Source organism: Mustela nigripes, chromosome 4 (assembly GCF_022355385.1).
Source record: "Mustela nigripes isolate SB6536 chromosome 4, MUSNIG.SB6536, whole genome shotgun sequence".
Classification (NCBI taxonomy): Eukaryota; Metazoa; Chordata; class Mammalia; order Carnivora; family Mustelidae; genus Mustela; species Mustela nigripes.
In genome coordinates, this window is record NC_081560.1 from 32,176,459 (window position 1) to 32,192,392 (window position 15,934).

General features: G+C 35.6%; 1 protein-coding gene across 1 annotated transcript in view; it reads right to left on the minus strand.

Annotated features, from left to right (window-relative positions):
- Nucleotides 1–15,934, minus strand: part of CFTR (CF transmembrane conductance regulator) — a 168,373-nt gene that overhangs the window by 117,728 nt on the left and 34,711 nt on the right. Inside the window, exons 4-7 of the mRNA XM_059396522.1 lie at nt 5,184–5,399; nt 2,405–2,494; nt 1,383–1,546; nt 480–605 (exon numbers count right to left, since the gene is read on the minus strand). Of these exons, the coding sequence (XP_059252505.1) occupies nt 480–605; nt 1,383–1,546; nt 2,405–2,494; nt 5,184–5,399 (596 nt within the window). The remainder of the gene's footprint in view (nt 1–479; nt 606–1,382; nt 1,547–2,404; nt 2,495–5,183; nt 5,400–15,934) is intronic.

Sequence of the window (15,934 nt, forward strand, 5' to 3'; positions counted from 1 at the left end):
AAGGAAGAACAATGATATGATATTTTAACCGAAGAGAAGGGTTTCTTTCATTTTTCATGAGCCGTAACAGAAGTTAAGTGAAATGGAGTAACAGAAAACCACTTATTCGGTTCAGAATTATACAGTTATGACTCTGGTAGTTTCATTTAAGGTTTCAATCACCCTCCAGCATCGTAATCATTATTTTAGTCAAGCAAGTATAATAAGTAGCTAGAAACACATATAGGAAATTCTTCTATAAGGCATAAATATTCTTGTAATGAAAAATAACACACTTTACCAACTACATAAAAGTACAGCCCATGAAAATGACTTTATGCCACTTAATATTGATGCATGAATATTGATATAGCTTAAAACAATTGATAGAAACTTCAAATACAAACTGGAAGTAAGTCAGTAAGTCCACTGTGACATACTCATTTTTAAAATATTAAACATTTTTGGCTAATGATATTAAAATTATCAGAAGGACTTACTGTCTTATGCTTTCAATCATTTTTTCCATTGCTTCCTCCCAGCAATATGCCTTAACAGATTGGATATTTTCAATCATTTCTGAGGTGATCACGAGTCTTTCGTTGATCTTTCCAGCTCTCTGATCTCTGTAAATCAATCAAATACTTAGTAAAACCAAGTCAAATTGTCACTAAGAACTACAAAAGTTTTGTTTTTAAGGCCATACTTCTTATTAAACAGGTGGATATTTATTTTACTATCTGATAGAGGATAACAAAAATAATAGCTATCTTTTAGTAAATGCCCTCTATGTACCAGACACTATTGGACACATTCCATAGACTGTCCCAGTGTAGGACACTTCATGGTGCTCCACGAAAAGTGGTTATCTCCATTTTAAAGATGAAAAACCAGATACTCAGTGAGGCAGAGTGACTTGGAATTCAAGCCAAGAGCTAACAGACTCCAAAATTTGTATACATTCTATCACCTTCTAGCTAATAAACTCTAGAAGTCCTCTATCATACACTGCACTGGTATCACTGATTTATTCTGTAATAAAAAGTAACTAAGGTTCTGGTGTGATGATCCATGAACCAGAGTAGGAAAAACTTATGAAACTCAATCCAAAAACATGCATTCCCACCCATATACACATTATCCCTTCTACCTAAACCTTATGATCTATATAAATGAACTGAATCTTCACATATTCAAAAAGAAATTCTATAGGCTGATAAACCAAAAAAAATGCCCTGTTGATATAGGGAATATTATTTACACCATTAAAATAATTCCTTTTCAGTGACACCCAGTAAGTAGATCCCGGTTCAGTAAATAGAGAGGTCCTGGATTTACTACAGTAGACTTTGTGAAAATCTAATTTAAAACTGTTCCGAGCTATGTAACTAGAATGCTACTACCTGTACTTCATCATCATTCTCCCCAACCCGGCTTGAAAAAGGGCGAGGACTATGAGGAAAGCAAGACCACAGAAGGCAGAGGCTTGTAACAAATCCCAGAGCAGGCCCATCAAGAGCGTCACTTGTAAAGGAGCAATCCACACAAAATGTGCCAGTGCAAGTCCCTGGAAAATAAAATCACAGTGAAAACCAGTGATGGACAGACAAACAAGCCTAGATGAGAGAGAGAGTGAGCACAGAGAACTTAGATAATCAAACACATCATGGTTCCCAAAATGCTAACATCAAGGCATTCATTCACAGAGCAACGTGCTTAAACATTCTACAAATAGACTAGGATTTCCCAAGGAACAAATTTCGAGTCATTGCATCTTTCAGTGTATTTTTATTCAATGGGCTTAAGATGAACTATCTTAAGTATCATGTCAGGGATTTATTTTTCATAACTTACTTCTATTTGACTAATGCAAGAGCCATGGTGTAAACACGCAAGAGCAAAAGGGTTTCCAAAGGCTCTCAGTATATCAACTCTATCACCTGACAAAATATTAAGAATAAATGCATGCTTAATTTAATAGTAACTTATTTAGCACCTGCTGTGGGTTTAACAATCTGTAAATACTGAGAATGCTAAGACAAATAAAACACACTACACGGTCTACCCTCAAAGACCTTGCATTTATTTGTGTAATAAGAGAGCACTGAACAAGAATTCTTGTTCAGAGTATCATATTCAGCCAAAGTAAATAACTGATTTAAAGTATTAAAAGGAAACAAGATCTGATAAAACTTGAATTTTGAAAAACTTTATTAAATACACAGTGAGCTAAGATGTCTTTGCATTGGGTGGTACTATGAAACCCTAGAATGGTGCTCTGCTAACAACCATCAATGGCAGAAATGGGCAAGGTAGGGATGTATATAACTTAACCCCATATCACCGTTAACTGACCCAGGAAAACCCTTGGGCTTGTATGAGTTATAACTATAATGCAGAAAAGATTAAATCAGTAGGTACGTACTTCATCAAATTTGTTCAGGTTGTTGGAAAGGAGACTAACAAGTTGTCCAATACTTATTTTATCCAGAACACGGCTTGACAGCTTTAAAGTCTAAAGTGAAAATGGGAAGTTAGGTGATCATGACAGAGAGAAGACAAAGATATCAATAGGTTGCCTCAAGGTAACCTAGTACACACACATGATACATTGAATGAGTTAATTTATATTTATATACATAAACTTCTATAAATGAGTATATATTAATAGGGTGGTTAAGAGAAGGTCCACATACCTGGTTATGAAAATCTGGATTTTATTGAGGAGGTAGAATTTAAGATGGGTGTGGAATAATGACTAGCATTTAGGTAAGCACAGATGAAGAAGGAATCAAAGCAGTTAATTTCAAAACACTATTAGAACAGATGACAGGGAAAATTCTATAGAGCTGTAATACACATGATTCAGTAACAGACTGTCTGTCTCAGGTGATTCTGAGTTCTCCAGAGGGCTTACCAGGGAGCTATGTGTAGAGTAAGCACCTCAGTAAATATCTGTTCATTTAATTATCTCTATCTTCTAGTCACAGGTAAATTCACATGTAAAGATAATTTAGTTTGTATTTAGATTCATTATTTTCTTGTATTTCTTAATTTTTAATTGAGGTACAGTTAACATACAATCCGGTCTTAGTTTCAGGTGTAAAACATAGTGATTTGACATTTATATAATATATTTAGGTTCATTATTTAAAATATAATTTGAATGTATCATAGCTGCAGACTTTAGAACAAAGCAAAATAGCATTGCGGGACAAAATCTGGGATACTGTTAGAGCTAGTAGCTGCCTGCCATATGGATGGAGCTGGTCAGATATGGAACCAGTTAACTTTAGGCTCACTTTAGGGACCCAACCACAGCCACATGAAGATACAACTGCATTTTCTGGTGATGATGCCAAGGCAGGCCAATAATTGTGCCCAGAGGGGTAAATAAACCAGGTAATAACAAAGAAAGAAGGACAGATAAAATAGCTTCAAACCTTTCGTGAATGTGTTCTGGATCTGAAAGCACATATATTGCTATATTTGTGCTCAGTGTTATATATGGACTTATTTACAAACTAACCTGCTCCTTCTCTGATCTCTCCTCCCCCTTAGCCGAGGGTACTTTACACCTCTCTCCTCCTATATAACACAATTTGCCTTGCTATATTATTTCAGTGCTTTTCCACTCTAATATTTGGAAAATCCTCCACATCAAGGACTATGGTTTATCCATTTCAGAAATTTTCAAGTTTTTGCACAATTCTCTACACTTTTTAGGTCTTAGTTTCTTAAAATATTTTATGCATAAAACAGGGATAATAGTTCCTACCATAGAGAGTTTTGGAGGAGATAAATGAAATAATAAACCTAGTTCACTTAGAAGCTTGTCATGTACATCGTTAGCTATCACTTATTATGATGATAAAAAGCAGTTTTTAAAAATATTTTTTAGACTGAATTGAACTTCTTTTAATATTCATGCGTGCAATTCTACCTCCCAAGTAATACCTAATAATTTATTCACTTACCTAAAATTTCTGGATCAAAATAAAATTTTTGTTGATTTTTTACATATGTTTTCCTGGTACTTGTGAACTGAGGGGATTGTAGCTGAGGTGATCTGATTAAACTGTGGACTCCATTTTTTTCTTCTGCCTCCATAAAAGGCTATTTTGAACAATAAAGTATGACTATCAAGGTTTTACAGTACACCTGACCTTGCATTTATATTATGGAAGTGTTCTGGGTTATTTGCCAGGTAATTTCAGATTCATGTCCCTTATAAGCCAAGTATATAAAGTTTTCACATTGGGGGGAAGAAAAAGAAAAGAAGGGTAAAGCAATATCCAAATGATTCAACCAAAAGAGATTTCTATAATGACTTGGTAGAGCCAAGCAGTCACACATAGTCTAGAAAACACATCACTGAAATGACCTTAAATTGTTTTTGTAAGATGGGTAGGTCTAATCTGCATTCACCTAAATCAAGCTTCAGCAACTTGGCCTTCTGACTGGAAAATGCATACAGAAAAGCAGAAAAGGATCTTAGGGTTGCCATGCATGTGTTGTTGCAAAACTTTTTTAAATTTGCAGGATTCATAGGATGACAAAAATCTAACTCAAAATAAAATAGTGGATGAGTATCACAATTAATTAAGGTAGATACTGTTAGTGCTTGGATTATCACTAACAATTGCATACTACACTCATTATTGAACGTAATGATACATGGCATTTTACCACAAGATAATATTTTGTCAAGGACTTTTTTTTTTTAAGATTTTATTTATTTATTTGACAGAGAGAGATCACAAGTAGGCAGAGAGGCAGGCAGAGAGAGAGAGGAGGAAGCAGGCTCCCTGCTGAGCAGAGAGCCCAATGTGGGACTCGATCCCAGGACCCCGAGATCATGACCTGAGCCGAAGGCAGAGGCTCAACCCACTGAGCCACCCAGGCGCCCCTGTCAATGACTTTTTAATGCAGACAGTAAGTATTATTTTAATGGGGAGCCAAAAATTCCAAAAAATGATGACATGACTAGTTTTAAAAAATGAAATCTATAATATAGGCAGTTTATAGAAGATGATCAATAATTACTAGCTGAAATGAACTGAATTAATTACCAAGTAGAAACATTAATTATTGCTGCCATTTACTTCACAAGCATACAAAATTGACTTGTGTTTATCCCACATGTATATCAACATGATGTTTGAGACATTTTAAAACATGGAAACTGTGCAAGAAAGCATTACCTTCTTATAAATCAAGCTAAACATAGCTATCCTCATCTGCATTCCAATACGATGAAGGCCAAAAATGGCCGGGTGCAGGAGCAGCGTCCTCATGATAAAGAGAAGGCATAAGCCTATGGCTAGGTAAATTGCGATAGAGCGTTCCTCCTTGTTATCTGGATCATAGGAAGCTATGATTCTTCCCAGTAAGAGAGGCTGGACCGATTTGGTGACTTCCTGAAAAGAGGAAAAACAAAGAAATTAGATTTCATTTCCCTTTCATCAAATGGCCCCACAATTTCAACACAAGGATTCTCATTTTTAGAGGAGGATTTAAAACAGGCCTACACAGAGGGCCACACCATATGTAAAACACTTGACACTAGTTTCAATATCTTAGAGCTTTGAAATAAGATTAGATTTTTGATTCTAGCAAAAGTCATTTGGAGATGCGTTTTTTGTATAGGGTATTTTGACTGAAAGGTGAATAGTGACCATAGAGCAAAGCTGTGGTTTCTGGAATGGTGTGTTCATTACTAATGACCTACATAATAACAATCTACATAGCACTACTATAGCTACATAGCAGGGTTTATGAAATATTTTCAGTTGATTATCATGACATACATGAAATATTTTGGCAGTTGAGCTATACATAGAGTTTTTGGAATTAGAAATGTACAGCTGTACCTAAGTGTTCTTCCTCTTGAGTAATTTGAACTACATCCCTGCCACTGTCTAGCCAGTGTATTTTTCCCATAAGCTGCCATCTCTTTCACAACAGATCTACTTGGTGAGTGGTTTATTCAGCTGCAGTTTTTAACAAAATAAGTAAAATGTGTCTTAATCTGATTCAGGCATCTATTTTACATATATCAGTCCTGAATTAGTTTCATCTTGCTTGAACCAAAAGATGACATGCTCTCTTTGAATAGTAATGGCTATTCCACAAAGACATCAGTAGTACTACTTTGGGAGGGTTCATATTCATAGAAAAAAAAATGTAGTTAATTTTTGGTAGAGAAAAATGTCAATACAATAGGATCATCTGCAAATAGCAAACCAATATAAATCTCACCACAACATAGAACTGTCAACATTCAAGGACAAAGTCAGCACTTCAACCCTCCCCTCAACAGTATTTTCCCTAATCTGTTTGAAGCAGCATGTTCTCTAATATTTACAATGGAACTACTTACAGATAACATCTGATTTTTTTTTTTAAAGAAGGAAAATGATAGTAACAAGCTTGGTTTCTGAAACAGAGTCCTTTAAAAAAAAAAACTCATCCCTTGGGGCACCTGGGTGGCTCAGTTGGTTAAGCCGCTGACTTAGGCTCAGGTCATGATCTTGGGGTCCTGGGATCGAGTCCTGCATCAGGCTCTCCGCTCATCAGGGAGCCTGCTTCTCTCTCTCTCTCTCTGCCTGCCTCTGTCTACTTGTGATCTCTCTCTGTCAAATAAATAAATCTTAAAAAAAAATCATCCCTATAAATGACTAGGAAAAACAAAGTCCTCTATTCTTGATATGTGAAAGCTTTGTATACTTCATGGTTTGGACTATTCTGGGACTAAAGAAATTTCCCAATTTGCCACCAAAAAGAATAGTGGAAGCCAACTGAGCTTCGAATGTCATAAGGACCAACATAAATTTATTTGAAAATTTGATTACGTTTCATTATATTGTTTATCACATGTTTATTGTTTTTATTATTACATGTTTATTACATATTTTATGACACAAACCAAGATGCAATTCACTTAATGTTTCACTTAGATAACAGAAGCCTGAATATCTATTTTTAAGCTAGCACAACAATGAAATTCAGAGTCATGAAACCCAAGTTCCTATCTACATTACCTACACTATCTGTGTCACCTTAGTCTCTTCCTTTCTCTGGACATTTTCCCCACTGACAAACCAAGTGGGGGCAAGGTAATCTTGAAGGTCCCCTCCAGTGCTAACATCTCTGTTTATATGATTTGAGTCTGAGGAGTCACCTGGCAGAGGCTAGAGATTCCTTCAGCAATTTTCCTGGTCCATATCCTGCCACCGCCATAGGCAGCATCTGCTCAGGGGGATGCAGGTCAGAACAGTGTGAGTTTAGACTATTTAGGTAGAGAGGGTCAAGTTAGATACCCAAGTGATTGCATTCCCGGTGGGAATAAGCGTGAGTCTCAATTCAGATCAGCCTTCCAGGGAAAATTTAAGAAGACTGAAAAGACCTGCTGGGAGCCATATATGGTCTTCCATAAGGATCCTCCATACCAAAGCTCAAATCACTGTAGAGGAGTCTAAATTCTTTCATCATTTCTGTTCTACCTGCATACCTTGGACAGGGCCAGATGCTTCTAGAAAAAGGAAAATCTGCCTGATATTCAGATCATGAAAGAAAATTCAGGTGAAAAGAGAAACTTTGTTCAGGCTTGAAATTACAAGACTACTTTAAAAACTACATTTCTAAGTCCAAAGCACCGTTGTTTCTTCTGATAAATGTACACAATTAGTTGAAGAACTTCTAAAGTTACTTGAATTTCTATGGTATGTGGTCAGCAAAATCATTACCATCATAATCATCATCTCAACTTGTTTTAAATATACTTTATGTCTTTATCTCAGGAATACTAGACATTATTTGAGAAATATTAAGAAGTAAAGATTTCTCAATATTGAGAAATTAATAGAGTACCAATAGACTGTAGAAGAATCTATGATTATCTCAAGAAACAACCGTAAAGAAATCTGATAAAACTTCAATCAAAACTGGCATTGATACATCCTAAATATTCTTGAATATAAGTGTTACATTAACATAAGAAAGAAATTCTCCCTCAAGACAACAATCAGCACCTAATTAATTAATACTAATAAAGTAAGTAATAAAACTATAGAAGCATTACCTTTAGGTTCAGGCAAACACAAAAAATAGGAATACTGGTTATTAGAACAATTTAACATTTTTGCAGAACTTTTAGCTGATACAACTCAAGAGAAATGATCGATGTATGATTATCATAAAGAAGTGAAAATTAGAGTGCCTTGGTGGCTCAGTTGGTTGAGCAACTGCCTTCAGCTCAAGTCATGATCCCTGAGAACCAGGTTCAAGTCCCACATCAGGCTCCCAGCTCCATGGGGAGTCTGTTCTCCCTCTGACCTTCTCCCCTCTCATGCTCTCTCTCACTCTCTCTCAAATAAATAAAATCTTTTAAAAAAGTGAAAATTATTATTATCAGCATAGAATACGAATATCCATACAACAAATTTATGTGAATCAAGAGTATAATGAGTAGAAATTTAAAAACATAATTATACTAAGAAAATAAATTCCTTTATACCAAGCATAATATTAAATAAGGATCTCATTAATATAACAATTGATATGAGACATTATAAATATCAAATTTATATATATGCATATATATATATATCTTAAATGTATTTTCCAAACTTTCCTAAGACATAAAGTCTTTTTTTTTAGACATAAAGTCTTAAATAAAAATCTAAAGGACTTAAAAATTATCTATAAAGAAAAGTTGAACACTATGAAAATTCCATTCTCATCCAAATTATTTTGTAAGACTAACACAATCTTCACCAGAATTTCAAGTAGATTCTTTGGAACTGAAATTTCAGCACCAAACTAGCAGGGACTGTTTGTTTTAGTTTCTACAACAATCCCAACATGATGCACAACACCTACAACAAAATGTCCACTCAGTGAGTATTTGCTGAATCAATGGAAAAAGGATTCTAAATTCCATTTGAAAAAATGAGAAACTAATCAAAAACATTTGACGAATAAGAAAAATGGGAGAGGGTTTACACTACTGCATATAAAGTCATATTATACAGCTGTTATAATATGTGGCATGACAAAGAAATAGATTTATCTGTGAACAAGTCCAAGTACATGTAATAATTTTACGTAGGATATGGCATTTTAATTCAGTGGAGAAGGTATAGATTATGCAATAAATGATGAAGAAACTGGACACTCATTTTTTAAATTAGATTTCTATCTCAAACGTACACCAAAATAAATCCCAAATGGATTAGATATTTACATGTAGAAACATAAATATTTGGGTAGGAAGGACTTTTAAAAACATCTGATGACAAAAGCAGAGAACAAAGGAAAAAGTTTATAGATTTGGGAGCAAATTTTTAAAAATCAAAACTTCTAATTGTTAAGATAAAAGGTAAAAACTCACTAGAAACAAATGGTAGGCTGGGAAAATTATTTTCTCATATGTCAAAAAGAAAAAGACAAGTACTAAAATAGACAAAAAACACAAAAAGTCAGTTGCATGTACAAAAAGAAATACAAATGCTTGATATATAAAAACTGTCTAAACTCACTGGAAACCAAAAATATAAAAACAGTTAGAATGGCCAAAATTAATAAGACAGGAAACAACATGTGTTGGAAGGGATATGGAGAAAGGGGAACCCTCTTCCACTGTTGGTGGGAATGTAAGTTGGTGCAGCCTCTTTGGAGAACAGTGTGGAGATTCCTCAAGAAATTAAAAATAGAACTTCCCTATGATCCTACAATTGCACTCCTGGGTATTTACCCCAAAGATACAGATGTCGTGAAAAGAAGGGCCATCTGTACCCCAATGTTTATAGCAGCAATGGCCACGGTCGCCAAACTATGGAAAGAACCAAGATGCCCTTCAACGGATGAATGGATAAGGAAGATGTGGTCCATATACACTATGGAGTATTATGCCTCCATCAGAAAGGATGAATACCCAGCTTTTGTAGCAACATGGATGGGACTGGAAGAGATTATGCTGAGTGAAATAAGGCAAGCAGAGAGAGTCAATTACATATGGTTTCACTTATTTGTGGAGCATAACAAATAGCATGGAGGACATGGGGAGTTAGAGAGGAGAAGGGAGTTGGGGGAAATTGGAAGGGGAGGTGAACCATGAGAGACTATGGACTCTAAAAAACAATGAGGGGTTTGAATTGGCAGGGGGGTGGGAGGTTGGGGTACCAGGTGGTGGGTATTATAGAGGGCATGGATTACGTGGAGCACTGGGTGTGGTGAAAAAATAATGAATACTGTTATGCCGAAAATAAATAAAAAATAAATTTTAAAAAATGCAAGTAAAAATAATAACATACTCTTTCTCACTGAGCAATTTAGAAATATTTTTAAATGATAATACCTATTATTGATGAGGACTGAATTTGCACACTTTAGTAGCAAGAAAGTAATACCTTTACTTTACAGAAAAAAGTAACTTTACAGAAGAAAGTAATACCTTTACTTTAATACAAGAAAGTATACCTTTGGATTTGCAATTTGAAAATCTGCAAATTTGCTAAAATTAGGTTTTAAAAGGATGTGCATAGAAGGACTGTTTTGTTTTTTAAAGATTTTAATTTATTTATTTATTTGACAGAGAGAGAGATCACAAGTAGGCAGAGAGGCAGGCAGAGAGAGAGAGGAGAAAGCAGGCTCCCTGCTGAGCAGAGAGCCTGATGTGGGGCTTGATCCCAGGACCATGAGATCATGACCTGAGCTGAAGGCAGAGGCTTAACCCACTGAGCCACCCAGGTGGCATCTGAAGGACTGTTTTTAATTATGAAAAATTAGAGGCAATATAAATATTTAACAATGGGCAACTGATAAATTATGGCACAGCCACATGAGTCATTAAACATTAAGGTGACTAGGTAGAAAAGCAGCTAATGACAGGAAACACATTAAGAAGAGAAACAGATTTATAACATATTATATAAAGCAATGATCACCCTCCCTTTATTAAGTATACATTCCCATGGGAAATAGACATAATCTGATATTGTCATAATCTGATAGACATAAATCTATCAGTAATTAGCTAATTGCTTTCATAATCATAAAAATACTTAAAAGAATAATAAAATTTTGAAAAGAAAATTTCATATAACTTATGATAATTAATAAATGGTAAAAAGAAAACATGCACACAAAAACATTTCTAAAAGAAAGTAAACACATATCAGGTATACGCCTAGAACTTTTCATTAGATACAAAGAGTACTGGCTTATATACCAAAGCAAAGGCGTCAAATTCTGCTTTTGACATGATAAACAAGAGTGTCAAATTTTTGTTTATCTCAGGGGCGCCTGGGTGGCTCAGTGGGTTAAGCCGCTGCCTTCGGCTCAGGTCATGATCTCAGAGTCCTGGGATCGAGTCCCGCATCGGGCTCTCTGCTCAGCGGAGAGCCTGCTTCCCTCTCTCTCTCTCTCTCTGCCTGCCTCTCCGTCTACTTGTGATTTCTCTCTGTCAAATTAATAAATAAAATCTTTAAAAAAAAAAAATAAAAAAAAAAAAAAAAAAAAAATTTTTGTTTATCTCAAGATACACTAGAGTCTGATGGTAATTTTTGGCTTTATACTAAGCGCTAAAGGAAGAATTTGCCCATAATGGGCATAGAAAATAACACCTATTCCCTGCCTCAATTGTTTGTAGTTTTTATAAAATTGTTTGTATACCATACCAAGACTACAATCTCAAAAAATACTGAGATTCTGCCTACCTCTGAATCGTGTTTTTAGATTCAATGCTTAACACAAAATGTTTTGTTTCTGCTATTTTCCTTTTAGGGTTTATTGATTTGTTAACTTTTTAGCAACAACCTCCCTGGAAATCTAAGCTATAGTCTTCATATTTTATAGGAAAAAGTTTTTGGATTTGTTGAATAGCAGGAATAATAGGTTTAATCCAGAAAATGTAATAATGGAAAATGCATTAAAATATTAATTTTAATTTCTGAAATAAAGCTTAGAAAATAGCTATCATTTTTAAACATTAGCAAAACATATTTCTGTGCCCTATAAAAATCACATGGGTGCTTTAAGATTGCTTGCAGCATTTAGAGGGAAATGCAAATGACATGAGTATTCATGCAGGTGGGTAGATATTCTACTTAAAGATATAGTAATAGCTATCATTTACAAAGCACTTGCTATGTACCGCAATCTATTCAAGCTTGAAAAACTCGCCCAGTGTCACACAGCTACCAAGTGGTAAGGCCAGGCTTCAAACCAACCGTTTGACTCCAAAGCCTTCCTCTCATTCATAACCATAAATTGAAATGGAAAAGTTATAACATGAACTATTTCTCCCTCAACTGACCATTAGTGCAAGGATTATGATTAGTTCAACATCCACTCAGCAAATCATTTTATAAGTTTAGATCACTGTGATTTAAGAAAAATGCTACGTCTCTAGAACCCATAGCATGGACACATAATTTAAAAGGTTGAAGAGATCACTGAAGTTATACACTTTACTACAGCCCTTTTCACCATATAGTCAAGGAAACTGAGGTCCAGGCAAGTTCTTCGATTTGTCCCAAGATTGTAAAACAAACTTGTGGCAACAAGGCACGAGCACACCCAAGAGGAGTTAAGAAAAAGAAAAAAATCCCTCTTTTGAAAAAAAAATACATACTTGAGTGCATCCCATATATTTTATTTTATCTCAACATATCTTATTTATTAGTCACTATTAGATAGTAGTTAACTATAAGAGCTAAAAAAATGCAGCATACTCCCACCAGGAAAGGGAGGTCTAGATGCCCTCATAATCAGTGTAAGTTTTAAAAAATATGATCACAAACAATTCCTAATTTATAATTCAATTTTGTTCCAAAATTCTACATGAGTGAACAGGAGATGCACTTTGTCTTAGATACAGTATTCTACTGGACATGGTATTGGATTCCCAGTTTAGCCTTCAAGGTGGGGTGCTGTGGTGCCACAGTTGGTTAAGACCCCGACTCTTGGTTTCAGCTCAGGTTCTGATCTCAATGTCATGAGATTGAGCCCCATGTCAGGCTCCATGCTCAGTACTGAGTCTGCCTGAGATTCTCTCTCCCTCTCCCTCCGGGCCTCACTCCTGTTCTCTCTCTCTCCCTCCCTCTCAAATAAACAAATAAATCTTTAATATGTATATTAAAGTTTGAGAAGCATTGCTCTTTTGTCATTAAGAGTTCATATTCATTTTTATATGTTTTTAATTTTTTCCATATTATCATTAAGAAAAAAAATCATACTAACCCTAAAAAGTTCTCTCAAAGTGAGCCACCCAATGCCTCCCTTAGATTCTAGCAAAAGTCAGATGCATTCAGTGATAATGGTGCTTGTCTACCTGAATCAGAATCACCTTGACAAGGATACTAGTATCCCGGGGCCCAAACAAACTAAATCACATTATCTAGGGTGGCACTGCTGGATACTTTAAAGAGTGATATAAAAATTCCTTATATTTCAAAGAAATCCAAACCCCAAGAACTTCAAACTCTTCTTATCACAGGAACTGAGGGAAGGTATAGATTGTCTTCATTCAGGTAGAGAGCACAAGGAAATGTGTTTTAGAGATGGGGTTCTAGTAGTGAGTAGAAATAGGATATAGGGCCAGTTTAAGGAATACAGCAGGCAAGTCACTGCTGGGATTAGAGAGGGAGCTACAGATGGGGAGAGGTAGGCATGGGAAGGAAGGTGAGAAAGGGGTCCTACCTAGTAGGCATCTGCAAGAAGGAGATTTGCTAGATAGCTGTCCTTAGGTAGACAATCATGTGAAAGGGACATAACATAAATCAAAGCCTAAACCAGGGTCTGTGTGCAGAATTCCCCAAACACTCTCCTTTCCTTATCAGTAGGCTTGTATTCAAATCCCCATTCAATGTCTTTGTCAAACCATAATGGACAAAGATCTTCTGCAATACAGACCGCGGGACTTGAGAACTCTAGTCACATTAGTACTAGGGCTTCTCCTTTACATCCTTAACCTTCTTGGGGTTTAATGAGTAAAAGGAGTTTGACCCAAGCTGCCCTGACACGCATCTCACCTTGATAATGGAAATATGCCCAGAGCTGCCTAGGTCCCGAGAAAGGATAACCATCTCTTAGTAATCTGCTTACAGAACTCTCTGCACTTGGCTTGCCTCTCAAGATCCTTAATTGACTCTCATGCTCAGCTTTTCAACAGCCAGTTTCCTAGTTTCTCTTCTATGCTATGAGTCTTAAATGTGAAAGATAATGTTTTATCTGGCTGCTGAGTCAGATGGAGGAAAAAAACAAGCACAGAGCTAACTAATGAAGAGAGGCCATAGCTAATATGATTTAAAATTATATCAACTCTTACAGAGAGACAAGCTCCTTTATGATGGCATTTCCTTTTTGTTTTTTAACCTTTCACAGTCGAGAGCAGATTTCATAGTACTTTTTCTATCAGTCCTGAAACCAACCAAATGCGCCTTATATCACAACTGCCCTTATTCAGAGGGACTAAGGATGTATAGGACATTTTGAAAGCATGTCCACCTTTTACCAAGAGTGGTATTACAGCAATTTCAAGAATCTTCAGTCATTTCATCGACTTTAAACAATTACTAAGCTTATGTACACAGAGGAAAAAAAAAGGAATGGTCAAAGAGAATACCATCAATACTAAAGCATTGGTGTAAGTTGTTTAAAAAGACAGAGGTCTTATAAGAACAGTTACATTTTCTCCCCTTCTTTTCTTCTGGAAGTAATCTATGGCCTTTCAAACATGCAGATGGTTCCAGAACCTAGGTCTGGAACCTACAACTCAGGGTTCAGGGTAGCTGGAGAGTACATCATCCCTCAACACCACTCATGGGAAAAGCTTTCAGATTCCTTTTGCTGGGACATGTTGAAGACTTGAGAAGTTTAAGAATGAGTCCTTCTCCATACCCACTCCATTCTCTCTTAATTTTGTTTATAAGTTTGACCCTAGCACTACTGGTCCTTGGGTGGATTTCACACAGTTCCTTCTGGAGCATAAGCAAGGGAGAAGATTCTCTTTAGTTCCCAACCTGCTTCCTACTGTGAACTTTCTGCAGATTTGCCCCCGAGATGACCCTGGAAGAAGCCTCAATCTTTCAGCTTTTGTTAACCTGGGTCTCCTGAGAAGATGCAAAAAAAAACTCAGCAGACCAAAGACTGGTTACCAGAAACACTATTTTCTTGACTAACTAAATATAATCATTGCAAATATAATGATATCACAATTATAATCTGCTATTGCAGAAGGTTCATAGACTTTGGAGCTAAAGAGACCTATCACTCAAATTTACCATATGTGTGACTCTGGGAAGTTTCATAATTTCTCTGAGTTTCAATTTTCTTTTCTGTATATTAGGGATAATAATACCTGTTCCATTGAGTTACTAGAAGAATTAAATAAAACAATCTGCATAAAAGACTTAATGCTGAACTTGGAATAGATTAGGTAAAATAAACATTAAACTCAATAAAAAACTGTATTCATCATGGTTTTGTACACAAGACAAAAAAATTGATAAATATGCTCCTGTATTATCTTAACTTTCATATTTAGTGAGTGTTTTTGTTTGCATGAATCTTTGATGCTGCTGGATAAATTATTTCAGAAGACAGGGCATAAAAGGTGCTTGATCATGAGGCCTCTCTTCCTGCTTCTACTTGGTAGTGCTTATGTGATGGAGACCATGACTGAGGAGAACTATCAGTCTCACCACCGTTTCAGTCAAGACATAACAATTGTTGGAAGTGTTAGTCACGTCAATCCAACAATGACTTATTGAATGTTACATTCTTATGTGTGACCAGAGTGAATTGTATTGCTATACACTGACTCAAATGTATACAGTATAATCACTAAAACAATAAAAGATTTTTTAAATTAAGTCAAATAGAGCCAGATTCTATGGATAAAACTATTTCCCAAAGTTCTGAGTGCTCTCACAGAGAAAATCACCTCAAA